The 23,030-nt window shown below is 55.2% G+C and overlaps 1 protein-coding gene across 1 annotated transcript; it reads left to right on the top strand.

Annotated features, from left to right (window-relative positions):
- Positions 1-3,200: 3,200 nt before the first annotated feature.
- On the top strand, positions 3,201-22,540 carry Not3 (CCR4-associated factor Not3). The gene is made up of 16 exons (XM_037238250.1): positions 3,201-3,331; positions 9,180-9,412; positions 9,967-10,122; positions 11,035-11,208; positions 11,971-12,096; positions 13,661-13,818; positions 14,381-14,496; positions 15,872-16,024; positions 16,438-16,475; positions 16,728-16,799; positions 17,377-17,461; positions 18,279-18,382; positions 18,699-18,794; positions 20,231-20,315; positions 21,770-21,894; positions 22,306-22,540. The coding sequence occupies exons 1-16, from the start codon at positions 3,307-3,309 to the stop codon at positions 22,402-22,404; spliced, it is 1,845 nt and encodes a 614-aa protein (XP_037094145.1). The 5' UTR covers positions 3,201-3,306; the 3' UTR covers positions 22,405-22,540.
- The last annotated feature ends 490 nt before the right edge of the window (positions 22,541-23,030 follow it).

Below are 23,030 nucleotides of genomic sequence, written 5' to 3' on the forward strand. Positions count from 1 at the left end.
GTAGTTAGGACAAAGGGCGTACCATGTCGGTGTTGGCTGTGGCTGGCCTGGGCTGCTAGTAACTGAACTTCAGCCACATGTCTGTCGTGGAGCCTGTGACGTCGCGGTGATCTTGTTGCTTTGTTTGTCGGGTCTGGCTGCGAGCTACGCAGGGCTTTCATTTCAGGTTTTGTGAGTGCGGTATCAGACCAATTGACGTGCGCCGTTCGGCTCGCCCGATGGAGCCGTTCAAACCTGATCCGTCCCATGTACTTCCAGGTGATGACTCATACCCCGACCAGAGAGCGCGGGTGCACCAGCCTGACGGGTCGCAGCGCGCTCTTGTATGTCGGGGCGCCAAGAGAAGCCTGGCTGGCGAGCGTTGGGTGCTGATGCGGGCTTGTCTGACGGGCGTTTGGTATTTGCATTGACGATGCGCTTGGAACCGTTTTCTGCCTAAGAGACGCTAGTGTGGGATTGGCCACACCTATATGAAATGCTGGGTGACATGGTTGCCTATTTTTTGCTTTACTGCTCAGGGCAACTCGCTATGTAAACCCGCGTGCTTAATGTTCGTAATCTAACGTCACTTTGTCCTTGTCGTAGGATGCAAAACTGCAGCAGTGCTGCTTGTGTTGGCCACCCCGTCCCCGGCTGCGCGGCGTGTCTGTCCTGTGTGTCCTGCCCGCTCGGCGGTCGGAGGTCGCGGTGCCCGGGGCGTTGTGACCCGGGCAGTGATTGGTCCGCGGCGTGTCGGCTGCGTGGTGAGCGACCTGTGACTCGGGCTCCCATGCGCTAGAGGAGTTAAAGCAAATGTTCCACTTTTGAAGATACTGGAGCAGGTATCAGGTGTCATGGAAAAATCGAACTTAAAACTGTTGGTATGCTTTTAAGTGGAAAAGACTTATCTAGGCCAGATCATTTCTCTATTTTGTAAATATGTTCCTAAATGCGTCATTGTTTGACTGCGTCATTGCGCCCTGCACAACACTGATCGAGAGCCAGTTGACGGTCGTTATGTCTGGGAGTCGTGTTTACGGACGCCGGATATGAACGACTCGACAGTTATATCTTCATCAGTCCTGATCGCTGCGTGGGCAAGTAATGACGGGATTTGAATAAAGTTATTATGACGTCATGGACGCCTGGGCGACCTTGAAATAGCCTCGCCGAAATAGCTTGCAAAAGTACATGCACGTTATGACCATTTGATGATTTGGTGATCGTGCTATACGTTGAGAAGTAACCCATGACGGGCACATTTTTCTTGCTTTTTTTCTTCTTAAGTAGCTCAATACATGATCTTTCACACGCAACAGCGTAAATATCAAGATCCCTGGGCCCTTGGAACCATTTACCAACATCTTTGCATAGTTAAATTATATTCTATGACTTTGTTATTTGTTATAATGTGGCGGCTACCACACATATATTGACAACATTTGCCTGGTTTCTTTTCCTCAAAGTAGATCACTGACCGTCAGAAGATCTTTACAGCAACACAACACGAACTTGGCGGGGGTTTTAAACCAGAAACCGCTTTAATAAAATACCTAATAACACCACAGGCGTACTGAACGCTCTAGACTTCTTGCTTTGCCAAGTTAGTCCACATCCTGATAGTGTGATACGCCGGTTAGTCTGTCCTGGAATGCATGGTGACGTCCAGTCCACTTCGGTATTTGTCCGCAATTTACAGTTCCGCAGCTACAATGTCTTAACTACACCGAACACCTAAATCAGATCTATACGGCACCCTTTCTGCGGTTTGGTTACACACTCCAACGAAATGAATGTAAAATTATACTCTCGATAATAGCGCCCTTAGTGTTGGCCTTAACCATTCATGTTTTCCGTTCACTCTGAACGCTCAAAAATACGAATAAACCAGCACCCGCCTGGGGCGATGGGAGCTGAAATGGATAACGGTTGAACCCAATTTTCGCAAGCGGCTTGCGAACGGCTCCAGTTTTTTGAATGCATGGAACATTCACAGCCTAAAGGCATTCCAGATCTGCGTAGGCAGACAGGTATATTATATTTCAGATGTAAGCAATAACTCCTGAGCAGATGGTTAATAAAGTGGCGTTATGCCGTGTTGCCTTAATGTATAATATCAAGCTTAAGCTTAAGCAATATCTTAATACATAACATCAAGCCGTTGATTGCAACGCGGTAAAAAGCTTACAAAGTTCTGTATATATATATATATATATATATATATATATATATATATATATATACACAGATACACATACTGTCGTTGCCGAAGCCCAACTCCGTTGCAGTGCTGAAGGTATTGCTGACCACACGCGTGATGTGGCTTAATGCGAGGTGGTGGGCTGGCCTTCCAATGTTTGTGTTTGCGTTTGGCTGATCATTAAGAGCATTTGGATGTTGCCTTGGTTGAGTTAGACTGGTTACAGGGCAGCCGGAAATCGTGGAGTTTTACGGCACGATAAAGGCCCTGTGGTGCTACCTGAAAAGTCCCGAAGCAAAACGAGTTTGTTGAACTGCAGTACTGGGACGATAGCTCAGAATACTGATAATAATTTATGCTCAACACGGAAGCCGTTTCAACGTCGGCCCGAGCCAAATTTACCTGTTTGCTTTTACATCTCCGCATTTTGCTGCATCGTGCCATTTTTGCGCGAGATTCTACGCTTTTACCCGCTCCGCCAGAGCGCATGTACCAGCAGTTGCAACTTCGGATCTCTGGGCTTGTGGCGGACGGTCCCCCACGTTCTGAAAATTGTGGCGGACGGTCCCCCACGTTCTGAAAATTGTGGGGACGCGTCCCCCAAGTCCCCACGGCGTCGACGCTTCTATTCAGGTAATACAAATTGTAATTCCGCAGTAATTCACTTTTGTCCGCTTTAAAATCATTTGGCCGTGGATCCACTTAGCTATATTTACAACGAGCAAACATCCCGGAACTCCACATGTTTCATTTTGTGCGCGTCGAGCGGCGCTACGCGAAGTGCCCGATGCCTTTTGTTTACGTTTGTCAGCTGATGCATCGATATAGTAATCTTCCGCGCAAGGGAGCTTCTTGAAAGTTATGTTACTATTTGTGGTTTTATATCTTATGCATACTGAAAAACGTGAACTGTTTTCTCATCCAGACATATTTTAAAGGTGAATTGTGATAAAACTAGATACTATATTCTTACGCGTATGCATATACGTTCGGTAGATGTTCAGCTTCAAATTGGAGGCCATCTTTCATGTTTTGCGCCGCTGCAGAGGTCGAACCGACCGCATCATAGCTGATACTCATTGTTTTATGTTATGTATAAAAGTGTAAGGAAAAGCAGGTGATGAAACATGGCAGCGTCCAGAAAACTACAAGGTGAGAGCGCTGTTGTTGCCTGAAATCCGGTCAAATATTGGGGTGATTTTTGTAGACAATTGCTGCGCCTCTGAGGACGCTTTGAGCCTACGTATCTCAGTGAAAGCTGCAACCCTGTAATTCGAAGTATGCTGGTGTCCTTTTAACAAAGCCAAATTTGTGGACTTGTAGATGAATGTCTGCAATCATTATATGACATTTGATGATTCAATTTACAACAGCAAGGAATGTTGTAAGCTAAATGATAATGTGGTTTGTTGGAAGTTGTCATTTTAGGTATACCTTTTGAAAGTATGTATGCACAAATATTTAAGACTTTTTAGTCAAATTAGAACCTGTGGTGTGCTTTGGCTTTGTCTATTATCATGAGTATCTGATTGGTCTGTGCCTGTTACTTATCTGAGTACTGTGTAGGCATATCAGTGGGTGCTGCCTTATTATCCCAGGTTATTAGATGATTTGGCCCTCATAAGCATCAGGCAGGTGAAAATGAATGTATTATATGAAAGATATATGAAGATGTCTGCATGCATGCCTATGTTGCCAAATAAAAGCCTATATGTTGTTTTGTTACATAGAAAACCTTAGTTGTGCAGTGCACCTATATCAGATAACTTTTTGTAAGTCTGGGAGGCATTTGTCCATGTCCATTGTAGTGAGTGATAGGCATAGTAATGGTATATCAAAAGATGACATTGAATTATTATTACACATTACATTAATTTGAAACACATGCATGTTTGGGTTGTGACACTGCTGTGTCATATCTGCTGATACATCTCCCAGTTTCTGTTTGCTGATATTAAAGCATGGGTCAAAGTAATGCATAGTGTATCTTGTCATTTAGTTGTAATATTATGATAAGACATTTTAACCTTAGATATTGCAAGTGAGAGGTTTGGAATATGTGTTTACAGCAACCTCTTGTAGGTAATACAAGGTGCACAGCATTTGCTTTATATGGGTCTAATTTGTTAAAACTCATGTCCCAATACCTGAGATATCTTATGCCTTTAGCCAGACAATTATCTTTTAGCTGTTTTGTCATTGAGTAGGTATCACTAGAATATGCCACCAAAGGGCTTTTCATGTCAGTCCTGGACAAACATTTTTGGGTGTCAAAAGAAGTACATTCCAGTGTTACATTGATAAGAGGTGGATAGCATGGCACATTAGCACTGCATTTGGTCTAAGTGGCTTAAGACAATCTCCTATTCTGAAATCATGCATGTGCACCAAAACCAGTATCACAATTGTCTCAACAAGCAACTGGTGTCAAGATGCAATCCATTTACTGGCAGTGATATGCACAGATCTGTGTGATGGAAGATATGATGCCAGTGAGGCCCTTGAGTTACCAGGTCCATGAATTACTGTACCCACACATGTCACTTGCACATAGGTTACTTGAAATATTGCAAGATATACCCAGGCATAAAATTCAGATATTTTGTGGGGCCAAAATTGGAAGTGAATGCAAATGGCTGGTAGGATTACATACATTCTGGAATTGCAGTTCTGCATCCTGGATTATTGCTCAGGTTCTTGTGGGGGTTCAGACCTGAGACCCCTAGACTCACGGGGAATGAAATGGATCCCTGACACCTGCGTCCTGACATCCCTCACACAGTGTCATCTAATTGTCCCAACAAGCTTTTAACATCAGCTGTGAAGTGGCATGCTGGCTTAAGCTCTCTGCTGCTGGAGGTGTGCACACTGAAAACATTTGAGAAGTTGAACAGAGAATAGGAAAATGTTTGATGAAATGTTCTGCAGCTAGTAAGGATAGTGTGGTGGTAAAACTGTACATCCAGGAATCAGATGCGCATGGTTTGATTCCCTGTGATGCTAGCACTGCTTGCTAGGGTGAGAGGCAGGCATTGGCATACAGCCTCAACAGATGGGTGTGCCATTAAGTCTCAGTAACAACAACCACAGTTTGGCTGTCTGAAGGTGTTGTTGCTGAATGTCAGTGAAGCACAGTTATGCCAGTTCATGAAATTCTGATATATAAGTAGTGTATTGGCATGCTTTATGCTGACATCTATGTTAGGAAAGCTAATTTGTTTTTGAAATGCAGAGATAAATGAACAGATTTGCTTTTTGTAGCAAGTCGTCAATGTCAGTGACTTCCTGCAAGTGCAGATTTTGTTGAAGCATTTTTGATTTTAAGTGTATTTGTGTTGGTGGAGGGTGGAGAGAGAGTATGGGATTGTAGAGTGGTACTTTATGTTGTTTAAACCCATTATGTCGGTGGACCTGATGTGAATAGTCACGCATAAATCAGCGACATAATTTTTTGGTATAAAATGTGGGCAGCAATTAAAAGGAGCCAAAAATAAATATAAGTGCATAATCTTAAGATCACATTTGTTTAGTACTGCATCACATATATGGATTCAACTTATGCACTGTAATGAAATTGTATGTGTATGACTAGACAAGTCATGCCAGATTCTGATTCTGGTCCCAGATTCATGATTCTGATTTCACATGATTCTCTAAGATAACTGCATTCTTGGAATTATTCTATGGGGATGCTGTTTTTACCACTTTTAAAAACCATTGTCCCCCATCAAGATATATTTTGATTTCTAACTTTGTGCCTTAATTTTGGTGTTATATATTGTGTGACAGCTTACATTACTCATTTTTGAAAAAACTACCGAAACATTCTAGTTGAACAGAAAACGTGGCAATCTAGACTGCAGCTTGTGAGGCAATTCCATTCACTTGGCAACAGTGCCAGAGTATTGCCACCATCCGCACAGCAAACTTGTTTCGGCAGTTCAGACTTATTGGCTGTGAGATGCTGGCAGAGGGCCTGACAACATTTGGAACTATTTGTGGTGATGTTCACAGCCAATGGCCCTCTCCCATTAAATCACATATGTTGTGCTAGACATGTTTGTTTGAAGCAGCCTTCCCTTTAATTCCCAATGTCATATGTTGTCTATGTCTTTGTCTTTTGTACTTGAGTCTGGCAGTAGTTTTGCATCCTTTTTTATGCACAATATGGTCATGCCATGACTATCTTAGACAGCTTATTGTATGCTGCACCATGATGGCCAGATATCATATCAGTTGGTTTAATTGTCAAGCACATTGCACTGTCGTGTGACTGCCACATTAATACCAGTTAAGTATTCAGCACAGGTGCTCTTAGTGCAGACGCTCACACCCACATCTGCACACTGAGGCGCTGCTCGCTGGGTGACTCTGCTATGACGCGTGGTCGGGTGGGCCGTCACGTTGCCGTTGCCATGGTGACACGAGCGGCATGGCGGTCCGGAACCATGCCAGCATGTCGGCGGCGCCACCACGCGACCACACCCCGTGCGGTTCTTTTTGACGATGTATAGTGGTCCTCCGTCGCGCACCAGCACGGTGGCCGGCGTGGGCGGGAGAGCGATGAGCCGGCGCTAGCCAGCCGCAGCAGACTCGACCGGCGTCGCGAGCTGTCGGCCTCGCTCGCCGGCACTGTCGGAGATGTTTTGTGCGTGGCGGGGGGGGGGGGGGGGGGGGGGGAGGCGCAGGGGGCAGCGCTGGCGTCTAGCCTGTTATGAATGTTGGAGAGGCGGCGTATGTGTGTGTGTTGAGGTTGTTGTGTGGATATCGATCGGACACGACCAGGGGCAGTGCGAGGTGTTTCTGGGGTCGATGTGTCTCTCTGCAGGTGGCGTCGCGATGCTATTCGTGCACGTCGGAGAGCTTTTAGGGCTTTTGACCAGCACAGCAGCACATTAAACCTCGTGGCTTTCAGGCAAGCATGAGCGGCCGCACGCCGCACTATACGAGAGGCGAAACATGCATCATGACGCAGCTACGTCAACTCACTGAATCGCCACACAACGACGTCACATGTAGGGGGCCGCATTAAAGGAATCGATGGACCGCATCCACCAGTTTCCCTTCCCGTACTGCGGGCGGGAAGTCAAGACATCACTCACCCAAGTGATGTCGCAGAAGCCATTGGGGAAGCCTTGTCAGACCGTTGCCGAAATGACACCTGCGATCCACGGTTTTTGCGGCACCGGGCGCGATGTGAAACTTCGTAAGTTAATTTGTATACAGGGGACATCCTGACCTTCAACAAGCGTTTCACTTCGATGGAACCTCAAGCGGCCATTTGCTCGCTGCGTAGTGTAGCGGAGGGGTCCGACTTCATCCGCAGTGATATGGTACGGTATTTTCCTCCCCGTGTTCTACGAGCACTGCTGGCACTTTTCAACTATATGGGAGTCAGGTAACTTCCCGCCAACCTGGCGATAGGCCATAGTAGTGTGTATTTTAAAGCCCGGGAAAAGTGGAACGAACGTCCTTGACTATCGCCCGATCGCCCTCACATCTTCGCTTTGTAAGCTCATGGAAAAAATGGTGAATGGAAACACTCTTACTCCTATATCGCTCCTTGATTCGTTCAAAACTTGTCTACGGTTGTTTTATCTATGACGGTTCTTGAGACTTGATCAAACGTACTTTGAACACGATGCATCACGCCGCACTACATATCGCCACAGGGGCTTTTCGAACATCGTCCATAGATAGTCTTCTGGTGGAGGCTCACGAGCACCCACTAGCATTGCGAAGGCAGATGCTGATCTGGGAACTGCGCTACATGTGCAAGCTGGCGCAGTTCCCACATCATCCCACTTACAAAGCAGTGTTTTCGCGTAGCTTACGAATGCTTTTTCTACGTCAACGGTCCCCACAAACTTCCCCTTTTGTGTACGAATGAGAGAACCCTTAGGCGCGAGCGGCCTCAACTTAGGACGTGTCATCAGACCTAAACCCATGAAGACTGCTCCTTGGGAGCTAGCATCGCCAAGAGTGGATGTTTCGCTATCAAACATGCAAAAGCAACGAGTTCTCATGACAGAACTTAAAGGCGCAGCCTTAGAGCACATAGCCTCCTTGGACGGGGCATGATTACTTATACAGATCGCTCGAAGACGGATGCAGGTGTAGGGTGCACTTTTGTGTGCGGATCCACAACCCGGTCATTCACCCTGCCTTCACCTGCGTCTGTCTACACTTCCGAGCTTATAGCCATCAGCAAAGCTCTCTGTTTTATGTACACGCATTCCTATAACACCACTACCAGCTCAAGACATGTACCCCGCAGTGTCGTCGTTTATGCAGGAGCGATGGCAGTTTCACTGGAACTCGCTGAGCGCCAACGAGCTGCAGTCCTTGAAACCCCGTATTGGACTATGGCAGTCGTGTTTTCGGGACAATCGGAGGGAAGAAGCTGCCCTTTGCCGGTTACGCATAGGCCACACATATGCTTCGCACTGTCACGTGCTATTGGCTGGCGACAGACCATGCCGCAGTCGATGTTCTGACCCGCTGACCGTGCGTCACGTACTGGTCGCTTGCCGTCACCTTACTGCAACGAGAGCGCAGTGTTTCGGACACTACGTCCAGAATCGCATGCTATGTGACTTTTTAGGGGATTCTTTGCACGCTGTCGAGTTTGGTAAAGTGCTCCAGTTTCTTCGCGCTATAGATTTCTCAGTTATCTTTTCATCATGATACTAGGCTTGACCATCAGGGCTTTATGGGATGACTCGATTAATGCACTTGCCTGGTGGGTGGCTTTGCATGAATTCATAGTTATGGGCGCTGCACGAACTACAGCAGTCGATGCGCCCTAAAGCCCCAAATCATCACCATCTCTGCAGGTGACGGGTGATCGGCGCTAAGGTCATGTCAGGTCAGGTCAGGTAAGGTCAGGCTCAGCTTGGTCGTAAGTGACGCTCTCAAAGGTCGCCACATGGCTGAAAGTGGTCTGGCGGCTATACAGGCTGGGACTGAGGCTGACGCCCCGTCCGTTGTCTGCCCCCAGGTGAAATAGACAGGTGCCTAAAGAAGGTGACAGAGGGCGTCGAGACGTTCGAGGACATCTGGTCCAAGGTGACCCATGCCACAAACAGCAATCAGAAGGAGAAGTATGAGGCTGACCTCAAGAAGGAGATCAAGAAGCTGCAGCGGCTGCGGGACCAAATCAAGACCTGGCAGGCGTCTGCTGAGGTCAAGGACAAGAGCAGTCTTGTCGAACATCGAAAGCTCATTGAAACGGTACGGATAGCTCGTTGGCTGGGACCATCATACAGGCTATGACCCTGTATAACTTGCAGTGTGCCTCACGCACGCGCTCTGGTGTTTTAAACGAAAAGGTTAGACGTCCAAACGTCAAACCGCTCAGTGCATCCAGCATAGCTTATGATCTCCTGGGGGAGGGGGAGTGCTTATCTGTTGCCGAGGCGCACTGACAAATTTCAGCCGTGGTGTGTGTACGTTCGGCGCATATCCGAGACCCGACGCATGATGAGAACTGTCATGGGCCTGAGAGGAGGGGTGTCGTGGTTTTGACGTTTAAAATGGTCGTGATCATTTGATCTTTTGATGATCATGTGATGATTTGATCATCACATGATCGTAGCCGTGACCACGAAAACGTTCAGCGTCGCGATCCAGCTTCAGCACTGCGTGAGAAGATGGCGGAGCGCTTTGGACGGGGATTGACACGATTGTTCAGCTGTCGGGGCCGCACCGCAGAACAGGAGAGGTGCTGTGCCCTGCCTCAGTCGGCTGAGACGCTGGTCAGCTGACGTCCAGCCGCGCCCTTTCAGCAAATGGAGCGGTTCAAGGGTCTGGAGCGGGAGACCAAGACCAAGGCCTACTCCAAGGAGGGTCTGGGCGCGGCCACCAAGCTGGACCCGGTACAGAAGGAACGCGACGAGTGCACGCGCTGGCTTTCCAACAGTATAGAGCAGCTGAATGTGCAGGTGAGGGGGGCGGCGGCGCCGGCGCGGCCACTCACTCCCGGCGCTGAGCAGCTCCCGGCCAGCGGGCGGTCGGCTGCTGCTCACGCCGCTGACAGGGCCGTGTTAGAGAGGCTCAGCTCTCTCTCCCACCGCCCACCACCCCTCCCCAGTCAGCTCAGATCCAGGCAGATTGCAGGTGTTCTGGCGGAAGTCTCTTCAGCCTGCTCAATTCGAGGCGATTCACGGAAGCTTAAGGTGGAGGCGAACATTTTTGTGGGGTTGGTTCCTTATACCTTTTTACGACCCACCACTGCCTTCTGTGTGTATGTAAGATGGCTGTGGATATTGCTTCGCTTTCCAGTTGCCTTCCTTTGTGTTGCGATGCGATTCGTATGTGCCCTGGCCTGTTTGTTATTCTGCTATATTTGCTCCATTTGTTAAGTTTTCTATGGTCCAGGTGATTATGATGTGCTCGTGTCCATCCGCGTCTTCTGCTGTATATGGACAGTTCCTGGTCGAGCAGGCTAGTCGTAGGGCTGGCAACTGGCTGGTGAATGTTGGTAGGGATCTTGGAGTGCCAGGTATTGCGTGATTTTATCAGCTTCCTGCAAAATTGATTTCCTTTTGTTTTTTTCTATTTTAGGTATAATTCAGTATCTATTTGGATAATTTTATGTGGCCATAGCTGCTGGATGTCCGAAAGTGATCGGTTGTCGTAGCTTCATACCCGCCTATTGCCGTGCCTCGCGTTATATCTGCGCCAATGTGTTCGCACCACGCGTAATTATGCACGAATGGGTCTGTGCCGACAGATGGGCTACAAAGTAACATACATCCTAGTATAATATAGTCATGATTAAGTACAGACTGGTGGCATGCAGCATCTGTGCCTGCGATGTTCCGGTGTCTGACCGGCGTCCGGTCTGGCGGCAGATTGACCAGTTCGAGGCTGAGATGGACGGCCTCACTGCGAAGAGGAAGCGCGACAAAGACAAGTCGGAGCGGCTCGACCAGCTGAAGCACTGGATCGAGCGGCACCGCTTCCACATCAAGAAGCTAGAAACGCTGCTGCGAATGCTCGACAACAACGCCGTCGACATGGACTCGGTGAGCGGCGTGGCTTTGGTGCGACCGGTTGGCAAGCCGGCGATCCTGGTTGGAATCCCGCCGCGGGAAGCGTTGGCCGCTTCCGTTTCTCCTGGTCGGCGCAGCGTTTGTGACGCGGCAGTTGCATGCCTCGGTCAGTGAGATATAACATAGTGCGGCGCGGCCTGGACTTGGCGTCGATCGGGGGCGGGTGTCGCTTGTTGTCAACCGAGAGGCGAGCTGTGAGATTTGAGCCGGCGTGAGCTGCCGCGCGCGGCGGCGGAAGTGTGGTTGTTTTCGTCATCGTGTCGCGAGCTGTGGTTGTTGTCGTCATCGCGTGAAGAGGGTAGAGATCAGATGGGTGAGAAAGGCCTTTGTTCTGATAGCGTATCAGGGGGTCGATGGGGCGTACGGCAGTCGCGGCTTGTCATGCTGTCCCGGCAGGCTATCATTGGGACCAATTAGGAGTTGATGTTAGATCGATAGAAGGATGTCGGTATTGCTGGCCGAGTGGGCCAAATTCATTCGGCTGACCTTGACCAGCGACCGTCAGCTGTCAGTCAGGCTAGCCAACTGCCCCTGCTCGAAATTCGCAGCACCGCTTGGCGAGCGCCCCCCCCCCCCCCCTTGTGATGGAAGCGCATGAACATCGTGAGCCGGCGTTCATGTTGCCGTTTGCGTATTTGTATTTGTCCCCTTCGCCGTGTCTGGAGCCTGCGCCACCTCCTCGCCGCTGCCGGCTCGGCGGCTGTGTAACGGAGCCACTGCCGCCGCCCTGACCAGGTGAAAAAGATCCGCGAGGACGTGGAGTACTACACCGAGTCGAACCAGGAGCCCGAGTTCGACGAGAACGAGTACATCTACGACGACATCAACATGGACAACATGGAGGAGATGTTCATCGCTGACGTGAGTGGTCGGCGTCGGCGGCGTGCCGCGCGGCTGGTGGGGAGTGAGCGGGGCCCGGCACCCGACCGCCCGGCCCCTGTTCAGAGGGGCTCGGCGGGCTTCCCGTGGTAATCACGGCTGGTGGGGAGAGACGCGACACCCGACCGCCCGGCCCCTGTTCAGAAGGGCTCGGCGGGCCCCCCGTGGTAAGCACGGCTGGTGGAGAGAGACGCGACACCCGACCGCCCGGGCCCTGTTCAGAGGGGCTCGGCGGGCCCCCCGTGGTAATCACAGCTGGTGGGGAGAGACGCGACACTCGACCGCCCGACCCCTGTTCAGAGGCGCTCTGCGGGCTCCCCGTAGTAATCATGGCTGGTATGGCGGGATCCGACACTCGACCGCCCGACCCCTGTTCAGAGGGGCTCGGCGGGCTCCCCGTGGTAATCACGGCTGGTGGGGAGAGACGCGACATCCGACCGCCCGGCCCCTGTTCAGAGGGGCTCGGCGGGCTCCCCGTGGTAAGCACGGCCGGCCGGTGCCGCATGGCTCACGGCTGTTGGCTGCAGAGCGGGTTTCTGCTGCTGACATGTTTGCAGCGTCGTTGTGTTCCCGTGGGCTGGTCCTGGCCAGTAAATGTCAGCTGGGCTTAAGGCGACCGCGGAAATGGGTTTCATTGGCGCTGCGCACATGGCTACATATGGCACCAGCTGGGCACCACTCGCTGCCTGATCGCCCTTCATGCTCAGGTGCAGGAGTTCCCAGTGATGGATGGTAGAACTAGGCATGCGGAGTACCTCCCTAGCAGGCCGACACGGTCTGTGTACCGCCATGAAGGCATGGTGTCATCGCGTGGAACATTAAAATTTGCGTGGGGAAGGGTCGTATCAAGCTACAGTACGTCCAGTGGCGACCATTAGATTGCAGCGAGCCAATGACTTTAGCGTAGTTTATGTGTCTGGCGGTCGCACAACCGTGGAACAAAGTCGATGTAGCTGCATTTTGTGGGACTGTTTTCTCAGCCCGCTGGCATCGCATGATTTTTTTGTGTGCAAAATTATGCTGCGACATTCGCCCTGTGCAGCGTGACGACCTGTCGTGGCCGTTTCACCTGGTCCCGTACCATGCTCGCACAAACAAGCTGCCATCGTCAGCCCCAGGCAGGAAAAGGCAGCTGTCTGGGCGTCTGCCTTTCTCTTCCCCTGGGGAGTCGCCTCCTTCCCGCGGGCACACGCGACGGCTCGCTGTCTGGGCACCGCTGGTCGTGCCCGCCAGCCGGGCACCGCGCGTGCGGCGCGGCATTGCCGGAGTGTGGCCGCCGCGGCCGCTGTGCGACCCTCCGCGATACGGACGTCGGCTCGGTGCGCTGCCGAGTGTCCAACAGTAAACGCCGGCGCTGTACTCTTCGAATGTGTGAATTGGGCGCCGTGTGACCGGTGTAGTCGGCCCGTACTGAAGCCAAAATCATCATCGTTGAAGGTTGCGTGGCGCTGCGTACCGCTGTGACGACAGTCGACATGGTGCGACGCTCTGGCGCTGCCGCGTGCCGCCGCGTGACGCCGGTGGGCGCGCGTGTGATGCCCGGCAGGTGGGCGTGACGGACGGCGTGACGCGGGGCGAGGAGTCGAGCGAGACGCCGACCAACTCGCTGCACTCAGGCTCGTCGCCGTCGCCGCTCAACAACAGCCATTCCGCCGCCGCCGCCGAAGTCAACCACGCCGCCGACGACAACAAGCGGACGCGGAGGTCGGTCAGGGCTCGGCGCGGCCGGCGCGCGGAGCAGCGGTCTGGCTCGACCCCCCCCCCCCCCCCCCCCCCCTCCTAGTGCTGGGAGAAGAGCATGAGGCGCGGTTCAGAGTGCTGCAGTGTTTGTGTCCGACGCGGCCGCAGGAAGGTCCACTGGAATCTGAAAAAATGGGTTTTGTTAACCTGCGGCGTAGATATTGGAGATCTAGCTCTATGAAATTGAGGAAAAAATTAAAGAAAAAAAAACGAAGGATTGTTCATCGCGATGTTTCAATAAGCAACCAGAGATTACCGTCAACCATTTTACGCGACCCATCCTGTAAGGTGGATGCTGTGAGGTCTCTATGATCCGATTGGCTTATATTCATTTTTTCGTTCTATGTGAGCTGAATAAGAAGTAGCTGAAGGCCAGTTAGTTGGCTGATTATACAGCTTGCTGTCGACAAATAAATATGCCTTGCGCCATGCTTTATCGGAATGTGAGCGTCCCTCCCCCCCCCCATCCCCCTCCCTCCTCTGCGGCGCTCCCGTCCGCGGCCACTGACCCGACGGCCGGCCGCAGGTCCGTGTCCGAAGACTCGTCGATGACGCAGAAGACGAAACACGCGTCGGGCTCGTCGAACAAGGCGGCGCCACCCAGCGCCGGCTCGCTGACCGCCAGCTCAAAGGCCACCGCAGGTAACGCTCGCTCGCCGGACGAGGCGCTCGCCGGCGGCCCCGCAGCCGGCGGCCGCCACCGGTGCGAATGGGAGATGTGGTGATGGTCTGCTTTGGTCAATATGTGCGTGTGTTTGCGTTTGCTGTGTCGCGCAACGCTGAGTATCGATTTTTTCGGGCTTATAGCCGCAGTGTGACCGTGCTAGCTGCAGCCCCCCCCCCCCCGGCGATACCGGAATGATGCAGCACGACGATTGGAAATGAGTAGTTCCTATCAGCCGCGGCGTCGTCAGGTGTGAGCATCTGCGCTTGCACCGGAGCTGTGGCCGATGCCACCGTAAAGGGCAGATGGAATGTCCGGGAACACGGCGCGGGATATATTAGGCGCAGAATGACCAGTGCAGTCGACGCGCCCGAAAACACTAATGAGCAACAATAAACAACGAAGCGGCGCGAGATATGACGCGCGTCAGCGTGGTCCGGAGACGCGAAAGAGATGAGGTTAAGCACGGTCTCTCGGTGCTGGTCAGCAGTAACAGAGCCCATGGATAACAGAGACGTCTGCTTAACACGCCCCGCAGACAGCGGGTGGCCCGACCTCCTCTGCCTGTTGCCTGCGTCTGGTTGTTAGCGTCGCCGCGGAGACCGTCCCGTTTCGTCAGCGATCAGTGATGCCTGGAAGCATCTCCAGAGGCTGGCTTCCATTTATCTCATTGCTCGTCACTAGTCATTGCATAGTCTGTTGGCTGCCCTCCTTGTCATTTGTTCACGCGCTAGGACACGTACTTGGGGGGAACATGCGCTCCCCGCCGTGGCGCCGCGGTAGGGGTGCGTGCTGCTTTTGCGCTCGTGCTCTGTTCCGCGCCGCATTAATTGATGCTCAGTGGCGAAGTATGAGGACCCAGCTGCTCCGGGATCAGATATGTCGTGTCGGCTGCTGTGTGGAGAGGGTTGAGGGCGCGGACGTTGCGACGAGGGGCGCCGCTCCTGTGCGGGAGGGTTGCTGCGCTGAGTGGTGTGTAGTCCCTGACGAGTGTTGTGGTCTGACTGTCTGACCATAGCACTCGCATGTTGTATGTCGGGGCTGAACTGTCTGTGGATGGATGCGTCAGACCGCTTTGTGGCGGGCATTAGTGGGCCTTTGTACGGAGTGGTGTATTGGGCCGCTGTTTGGAGATGCATCCTGGGGCTGTGTGAAGAGTTGTGACTAGACTGCTGTGTGGAGAGTGGCGACCAGACTGCTGTATGGAGGGTGGTGACCAGACTGCTGTGTGGGGAGTGGTGACCAGACTGCTGTATGGAGGGTGGTGACCAGACCGCTGTGTCGAGGATGGTCACCCGTCTGCTCTGTTTCGGTGTGCGCCGCTGGGCGCTGACGGCGTCCCGCCGCCGGCAGTGTCGGCGAGCCAGCCGAGTCCGCCGGCCGGCACTTCGCGGTCCCAGTCGACGCCGCTGGCGTCGGCGGCGGCCGGCAGCGGCTTGGTGGCCGCGCCCAGTCCCAACTTCGCCTCGGTGGCGGCAGCCTCCCAGCCGCCCGCCGCCGCCTCAGGTGAGAGAGAGAGCACGCGCCGCTCCTGCCCCCGGCCCGGCGGCATGGGCTTACGCCGAGTGAGGTTTGCTTCTTGGAGCCGGATCAGGCAACCTGTGTGCACCCTAGGCGAGCTGTGGCGGTGGGAGGCGTCTCGTTGCTCGCGTCAGCTGATGTCTGCGGCTGGCGTTGTCGGAGATAATGGCGTTGCTTGTGTTCTGTGCGTGCGTGTGGGCCCGATGCGGCTGCATTCGCGACGTCAACAGTGTAACGAAAGACACGTTTTCCACGGAGGAATGTTCTGCAGTCCTCTTCGCTCTGCCATCAGCATGTACTGCCCGCTATGAACGCCCTTAACTTCGAGCGCGGAGCGCTGACGCGTGGCGACGGTTGGCGCGCGTCGTGGCACTGACCAGCGACCTCCGCGCCGGCAGTACACATCCTCACCACGACGACGCCGTCGTCGTCGTCGGTGACGGTGACGCCGGCGCCGGCGGCCGTGCCGTCTTCGGCGCCGGGCGGCGCGGCGCAGCCGACGGCGCCCGCCTCCGCCTCGCTGCCGCCGCCTGCCGCGCCAAGTCCCGCCACCGGTCCTCGGCAGCAGCAGGCGCAGCAGCAGGTGCAGCAGGCGGCGCAACAGGCGGCGCAGGCGGCGCAGCAGCAGCAGCTCCAGCAACAGCAGCAGCAACAGCAGCAACAACAACAGCAGCAGCAACAACAGCAGCAGCAGCAACAGCAGCAACAACAACAACAGCAGCAACAACAGCAGCAGGGCCAGCAAGTGAACGGGGAGAAGGTGAGAAGGGCGGCTGGTGCGGCTCGAGCTTCGCCCGCTGTTAGGTGGGCTGATGTTTTTATCTGTGTTCGGCCACTCGGCCATTTAGTGTTAGACTTCTGCTGGAGACAGGGACGTCCCCGTCCCTGTCCCTGACTCTGGCGCACCCCGTGTCCCTATCACGTATGACGTCCCTGTCCCTATCTCTGGCGCACCCCGCGTCCCTGTGACGTTTGACGTCCCTGTCCCTATCTTTGGCGCATCCCACGTCCCTGTGACGTGTGACGTCCCTGTCCCTATCTCTGGCGCATCCCACGTCCCTGTGACGTGTGACGTCCCTGTCCCTATCTCTGGCGCATCCCACGTCCCTGTGACGTGTGACGTCCCTGTCCCTATCTCCGGCACATCCCACGTCCCTGTGACGTGTGACGCCCCTGTCCCTATCTCCGGCACATCCCACGTCCCTGCGACGTGTGACGTCCCTGTCCCTATCTCCGGCGCATCCCACGTCCCTGCGACGTGTGACGTCCCTGTCGCTGTCCCCGGCGTGCCCCATGTCTCAGTCCGGCCGGCGACTGACGCCCGTCTACGCCGGCAGCCGGCCGACCCGAGCTCGATGAAGTCGCTGGCACAGCACCTGGAGCGGACAACGCTCAACGCCTCGCCAGCCGACGTCAATAAAAGTGAGAGCGCCGAGCCGTCCGGAGCCGGGCGGGCCCGAGAGGCCCGGCAGCTGGCGGGCCGGCGCGTGTCACTCGGGAGGCATGGCGAGTGGTGCGGAGCCGGGCGGGACCGAGAGCCCCGGCAGCTAGCGGGCCGGCGCGTGCCACTCGGGAGGCATGGCGAGTGGTGCGGAGCTCCGCACTTTGATGCTCCGTGACCGTTTTGGGGTCGCCGCCCTGCACCGGGTCGTTGAGTGGATGAGGCCACGTCCCCGATGATGGAGTTCGAGTGTCTCTCTGCCGACACACGGCCGCTTTTGAGGGACCCCTCAGCACGTACGCGTATGGAAGGTTAACGCACTGAGCGAGGTGAGAGTCCGCATAAAGGGGACGGCGCGGAACAGGCGGGGCCTGTCAGCCTGCGTGTGTCGACAGTGTCGGAGGCGGTGGAACAGCTGCTTATCATTGCCGCTGGGTCTGTTGCCGCCGCACGCAATGTCTCATCTGTGGCCGTCTGTTTGCGCCACGTCCTGTGCTGATGAGGACGACGCTTTCGGAAGGCTTTCAGCGGTGCCGCTCGGGCCCGTCGCTGGAGGCAGGTCAGGCAACTGTGTCCCAACAAGCGACAGCGGTGACCTCAGACGTGCTCACGGCGGACTGTCCGCGCCTGTTGGGGGCCGGCACCCTTCGCCCTGACGCGTGCGGCGGGTGCCGGGGACCCCGAGGGGACCGTGGGACCCGCCGGGTCCGTCGGGACGTGGCGACGACGCACGCGTCAGGGCTGGCCGACCCCGCAACCCGCGGCGGTCGCGACGCTGACCACCGCCGTCTGCCGCAGCGCCGCCGACGAACGAGGCCACCATTCCGGTGCTGTACAGCGTGGCGCCGCTGGGGCCCGTGCCCATGACCAAGGAGCACGACTACCAGTACCAGATGCTGCAGGTGCGTGGGATGGGGGCGGGCCGGCGGCGGCGCTGCCAGGCGGGCCCGGCGCGGCGCCGATGGAGTGGTGATCGCCACCGGCGGCGTGGGGCACCGACCCGCCCTGAACTCGCGCCTGATTGGCTGTCGTGCGAGACGCGCCGCCGACCGGTGGCGCTCTCGTGGTCGCTGGCGTCGTGACGCGCAGCGCGTTGCCGGGTGGTTTGTTACACACGTGTGCTCGTGCGTTGTGATGGAGCCGGCGTGCGTGACGTGACGTGACGTGACGTGACGTGACGTGACGTGCCATGACCTGACCTGTGTTGTGTGCCGGCAGGCCGCCTTCTACCACATGCCACACCCATCCGACTCGGAGCGGCTGAGGGCGTATTTGCCGCGAAACCCGTACCCCACGCCGCCCTACTACCCCCAGGTCAGTACCGGGCCGCACGTCGCCCAACTGCCCCCAGGTCAGTACTGTATACCATGCTGCTTTACTTCCCCCAGGATGGTAGGCCGCGCCGTTGTCCGCACATGCGTAGGTCGGTGCCCTCCCGCCGGTCAATGTGTTGTAGGCCAGCACCGTCACGACAAACTGCTGGTTATAGGTCAGCATCCCGAACCGTACTCATACCCGTACCCGTACCCGTACCCGCACTCGTACCCGTGTCCGTACCTATGCTCGGGTATTCGGGTTCCTGAAAACTTGGCCCGGCCTACCAACGGTCCAAATTTGAAAACCTGCGTGTCGGGAGAGTTTCTTGGGTAGGCCTTCTAACAGAGGAAAGAGTGGGTGTCAGTGTTGTATTTCACCCTTTGCGATAAAGTGACGCTTAATGCAGTGTCAGACGAAAATAGGTACTGATTTACAACATGTCTTGTTTGTAGAGCCTATTCCAGTCTTGGAAACGCAAATGCGCACTATTTAATGAAACTAATAAGACGCCTGCGTGGTTAAACGGCCGGCTGGCTCAAACGGCAGCTTTGCTATCGTTAGCATCTTGGGGCGTGTTCCGTAAGTCAGCGCCGTCTCCACCTATTCCACGGTTGGATCAGCGCCCATACCGGACCTAAGGCCGTGGTCACCATGGCCCCAGGTCCGGTAACCCAACGTCAGGTGTTCCAATCGCCCGATTCCCTATTTCCTGTTTATCGTTTGTCGTGTGCGTACCCGACACGACCTTGCCACCGGGTTAGCCGGGCTCTTTGTCTTCCCAGTGCTCGTAGTTTGGTATGATTGGGCACCGTCGGTAACCAATCAACCAATCAGGCCGCAGAGACTCACCAGCTGACCAGACCAGTCAACCAATCAGGCCGCAGAGGCTCACCAGCTGACCAGCCTATAGCCTCTAAGCGGGCAGCCCGCCTCACTGTTTCGCGACGATAAGGCCAACGCGCCGACCGTGCCTGGCGCCGCCTGCCGCGCCACGCGGGACGCGGCGCGCGCGGGGACCTGTCCGCGTCGGGAGTGGCGCTCAAGGCGCGTCAGCGCGACTGACTACCGGGGGCTGTTGTACGCCCAGCTGTGGTGTGGGGACTGGTGGCGTTGTGGGAGACCTGCTTGCGGGCTGATCGGCCTGTGGTCTCGCGTGCTGTGTGTCGGATGGAGGATGATGGTAGCCTGCATGGTTTGGCCCGGGTTAAGGGCTCCGTCGGCGGTTCTTGCGTCACGGTGTGGAAAGGTTCCCGAAACCCGCTCCACTTCTCCCACTCCCCGCGTCTTGAAGGGTAGGTGGGGTGGGGGAGAAACAGTTGTCTTAGCACCCCAGGAATGCATTTGGACGGCTGGCAACTGCACTCGTAACAGATGGCGTCTCCGCACTGGTAACAGATGAGAGCTGTGACGTAACGCGTCATTTGTGTCCGCAGGTACCCCCACCTGGCAGTGATTCCATCGATTTTTTTCTCAAGTTGTCTGTTGAAACCCTCTTCTTCATCTTCTATTATATGGAAGGTAAGGAAGCGCTCCGAGAATTGGTACGTTTGCTGTAATTTCAAAGCAGGCACGTAGTTTGTATTTATGTTGCCGACGTGTGGCTTTGTGGTCCGAGAAACTTTAATGAAGTGTAGCTTGTCTGCATGATGTTGTTTGTAACGCGCTGACTTACTCGCACTTGCTGCGAAAAAGCTAGGCCATGCGGCCTTGGCGCGCGCAGCTGCTGCTGAACCTTTCTCTTCCCCAGTGTTGTCACTCTCAAACTGGCTATCCTTCACAAATCCCGATTAAAGGGTGTATGACACTTTTTTCTGTTCACCCATTGTTGGATCAGAAGAGTTCCATTTGATCGATGAGAAAACATTTTCTCGAAATATGTCTGAAAGCTCCGAATTTTGATTTGAAGTACCCACTCCCCCGGGAGAATTCTCATGAACTCCATGCTCCCCACTATGAAAGCAATGCTTGTCATTTGCCCTGCTTTTTCCAACGTTTGAGTCCTGCAATGTTTGCAACACACTAATCTGAAAACAAATGCTTAAAACGATACGCAGACACTAGGCTATTATCCCGCGAATTCAACGATACGTTTTACCAAAGCTTTTGATTTTTCCCCTACTGCGTTCACCAAAGTGGCTCGTTTCGAAGCGCACTTTGGCTTTGGGAAGCGGAATATCACGTGGTCTACATTGACGCGCTGGTTCAAACTTCAACAAATGCGCTTCTCACTAACTGGCCCTTGCCGGCCGCTGTACCAGTCGCAAACAGTCATCTGTACTGTCGTCATCCATACCAGTAGAGGCACCACTCTTAACCCGTAAGAGCTGACGACGGCCCACGGCAGGTTCTGCCGTCATGACGACGGTTGTCATGACGACGGCGGTCGCGACAACTGCGATTGTCGCGGACTATGGATACACTCTGGGGCTGCCACAAAGGGAATGAGTGTAGTGCTGTCACAAAGCGTTGACAGCGTAATTTGCAGTGTGTTTTTGAAATTTGCCCCAAAGGTGGGAAATTCGAAAATTCGAAATTCGCTTGAAGTGGTAGTGCGGATGGTCACTACTGACATATCAGCCACACGCCGCACCAAACGATCTTGCTCCACTCACCACATGTAGCTCACCGACGACCGCCTCTCAGCACCCGAACAGACAGACAGAGCAAAACAACAGGACAGAACAGAACAGACCAGGACGTAACACACAGACAGACAGCACCGCTAGTGCCGTTCGCCAGTGAACGCCGGTCTACGCATGCCAGTCCAGCAGTGCGCACTGGTCGTCCGAACAAGCATGATGACGCGGGCACGTCATCACGCAGCGCTGACGGCTGCGGCGCGGCGGCGTGCCAGCAGACTGGCGGCGGCGGCAGGCCGGGCGCCGCGCGCCGGCACGCTGTGCGCGTCCGCCTGTCTTGGGCACGGGAGGTGTGCGAGTGGCGGCACTGAAGGCCGACGTGCCCGCCCGCAGGTACAAAGGCCCAGTATCTGGCGGCGAAGGCGCTGAAGAAGCAGTCCTGGAGGTTCCACACCAAGTACATGATGTGGTTTCAGCGGCACGAGGAGCCCAAGGTCATCACCGACGAATATGAGCAGGTACGGCCGCGACGGGTGTAGCTAAGAGGGCCTCGCACCTTGTCGAGCGAGTGGTTGTGTGGACCATGTGCATCGTTGCCATCCGAGGTGGCATGGATCTTGCCGTGGCTAATTCCGCATGGTTCGGCGAACTACACGCAGTTGTCGCGTCGATATTGATCATGGTTTTGCGTCGAAGCGCGGACGTTTGAGGTTTGCTCGTGGACGCAAGCATGGGGACCGCGTCGTGTAATGTCGATAGTCGAATCGGACAATGCGAAGGACAAAACACGACTTTCTTTCGCGAGATGTTGCTACCGGTGAACTATTCTGTTCCGTTCCCCGGTGTGTGGCACGTGGTTTTCGTGGCCGCGCCGGTGGTCCCCACGGGCAGAGACATCGCAGCTGACACGCGCCCTCCCGCGCCGGCAGGGCACGTACGTGTACTTCGACTTCGAAAAGTGGAGCCAGCGGAAGAAGGAGGGCTTCAAGTTCGAATACAAATTTCTGGAGGACCGGGACCTGAACTGACGCATACAAAGCGACGCGCTGTATTTGTGTCTCTCAGTGTGGTGGCGCGCTGGCCGGCTCGTCCGGCCGGCGGTGATTCTCAGGGGGTCGTCCCCCGCCGCTGCGGGCCCGCCGCCGGCCGGCGCGGCGCCGCGGCCCGCCCCGCCGTCCGCCGCCGCCACCCCGCCCCGCCCGCGCCCGCCGCCCGCAGAAGCTGGCCGCCGCCCGCGCCTTGCCGCTGGCGGCTGCGCGCCTTCCAGGGTGGTGATCACTATTATGTTGTTAATATTATCCGGCGCGTGGGGTCGCGCCGTGTGGCGCACGCCGTTTGGAAGCTTTACATTGCGAGTGGCCTCCGGTGGTGAGAGGGGCCGCCGGGGCGTGGGGCTGCGCCGCCGCCAGCGCCGCCCGGGTCAGGTCAGGGGAGGCCGGCGGAGGCGGCCGGCGCGCCAGCCGCGGAAGACGCCGCCAGCGAACGCCGCAGAGCTGATCTCTTGCCATCGCCGCGCCGCCGGAGCGAGGCGAAGTTCCGCCGGGTTGCGGCGCTGGGACGCGCTCGGGGCCGGCAAGGCGCCCCCGCCGGCGCCGGCACCGGCTCCCTGGCGCGGCCCGACCAGCGCACCGACGTCGACACCGCCAGACAACCT

Source organism: Pollicipes pollicipes, unplaced genomic scaffold (genome assembly GCF_011947565.3).
Source record: "Pollicipes pollicipes isolate AB1234 unplaced genomic scaffold, Ppol_2.1 Scaffold_7262;HRSCAF=8765_pilon_pilon_pilon, whole genome shotgun sequence".
Lineage (NCBI taxonomy): Eukaryota > Metazoa > Arthropoda > Thecostraca > Pollicipedomorpha > Pollicipedidae > Pollicipes > Pollicipes pollicipes.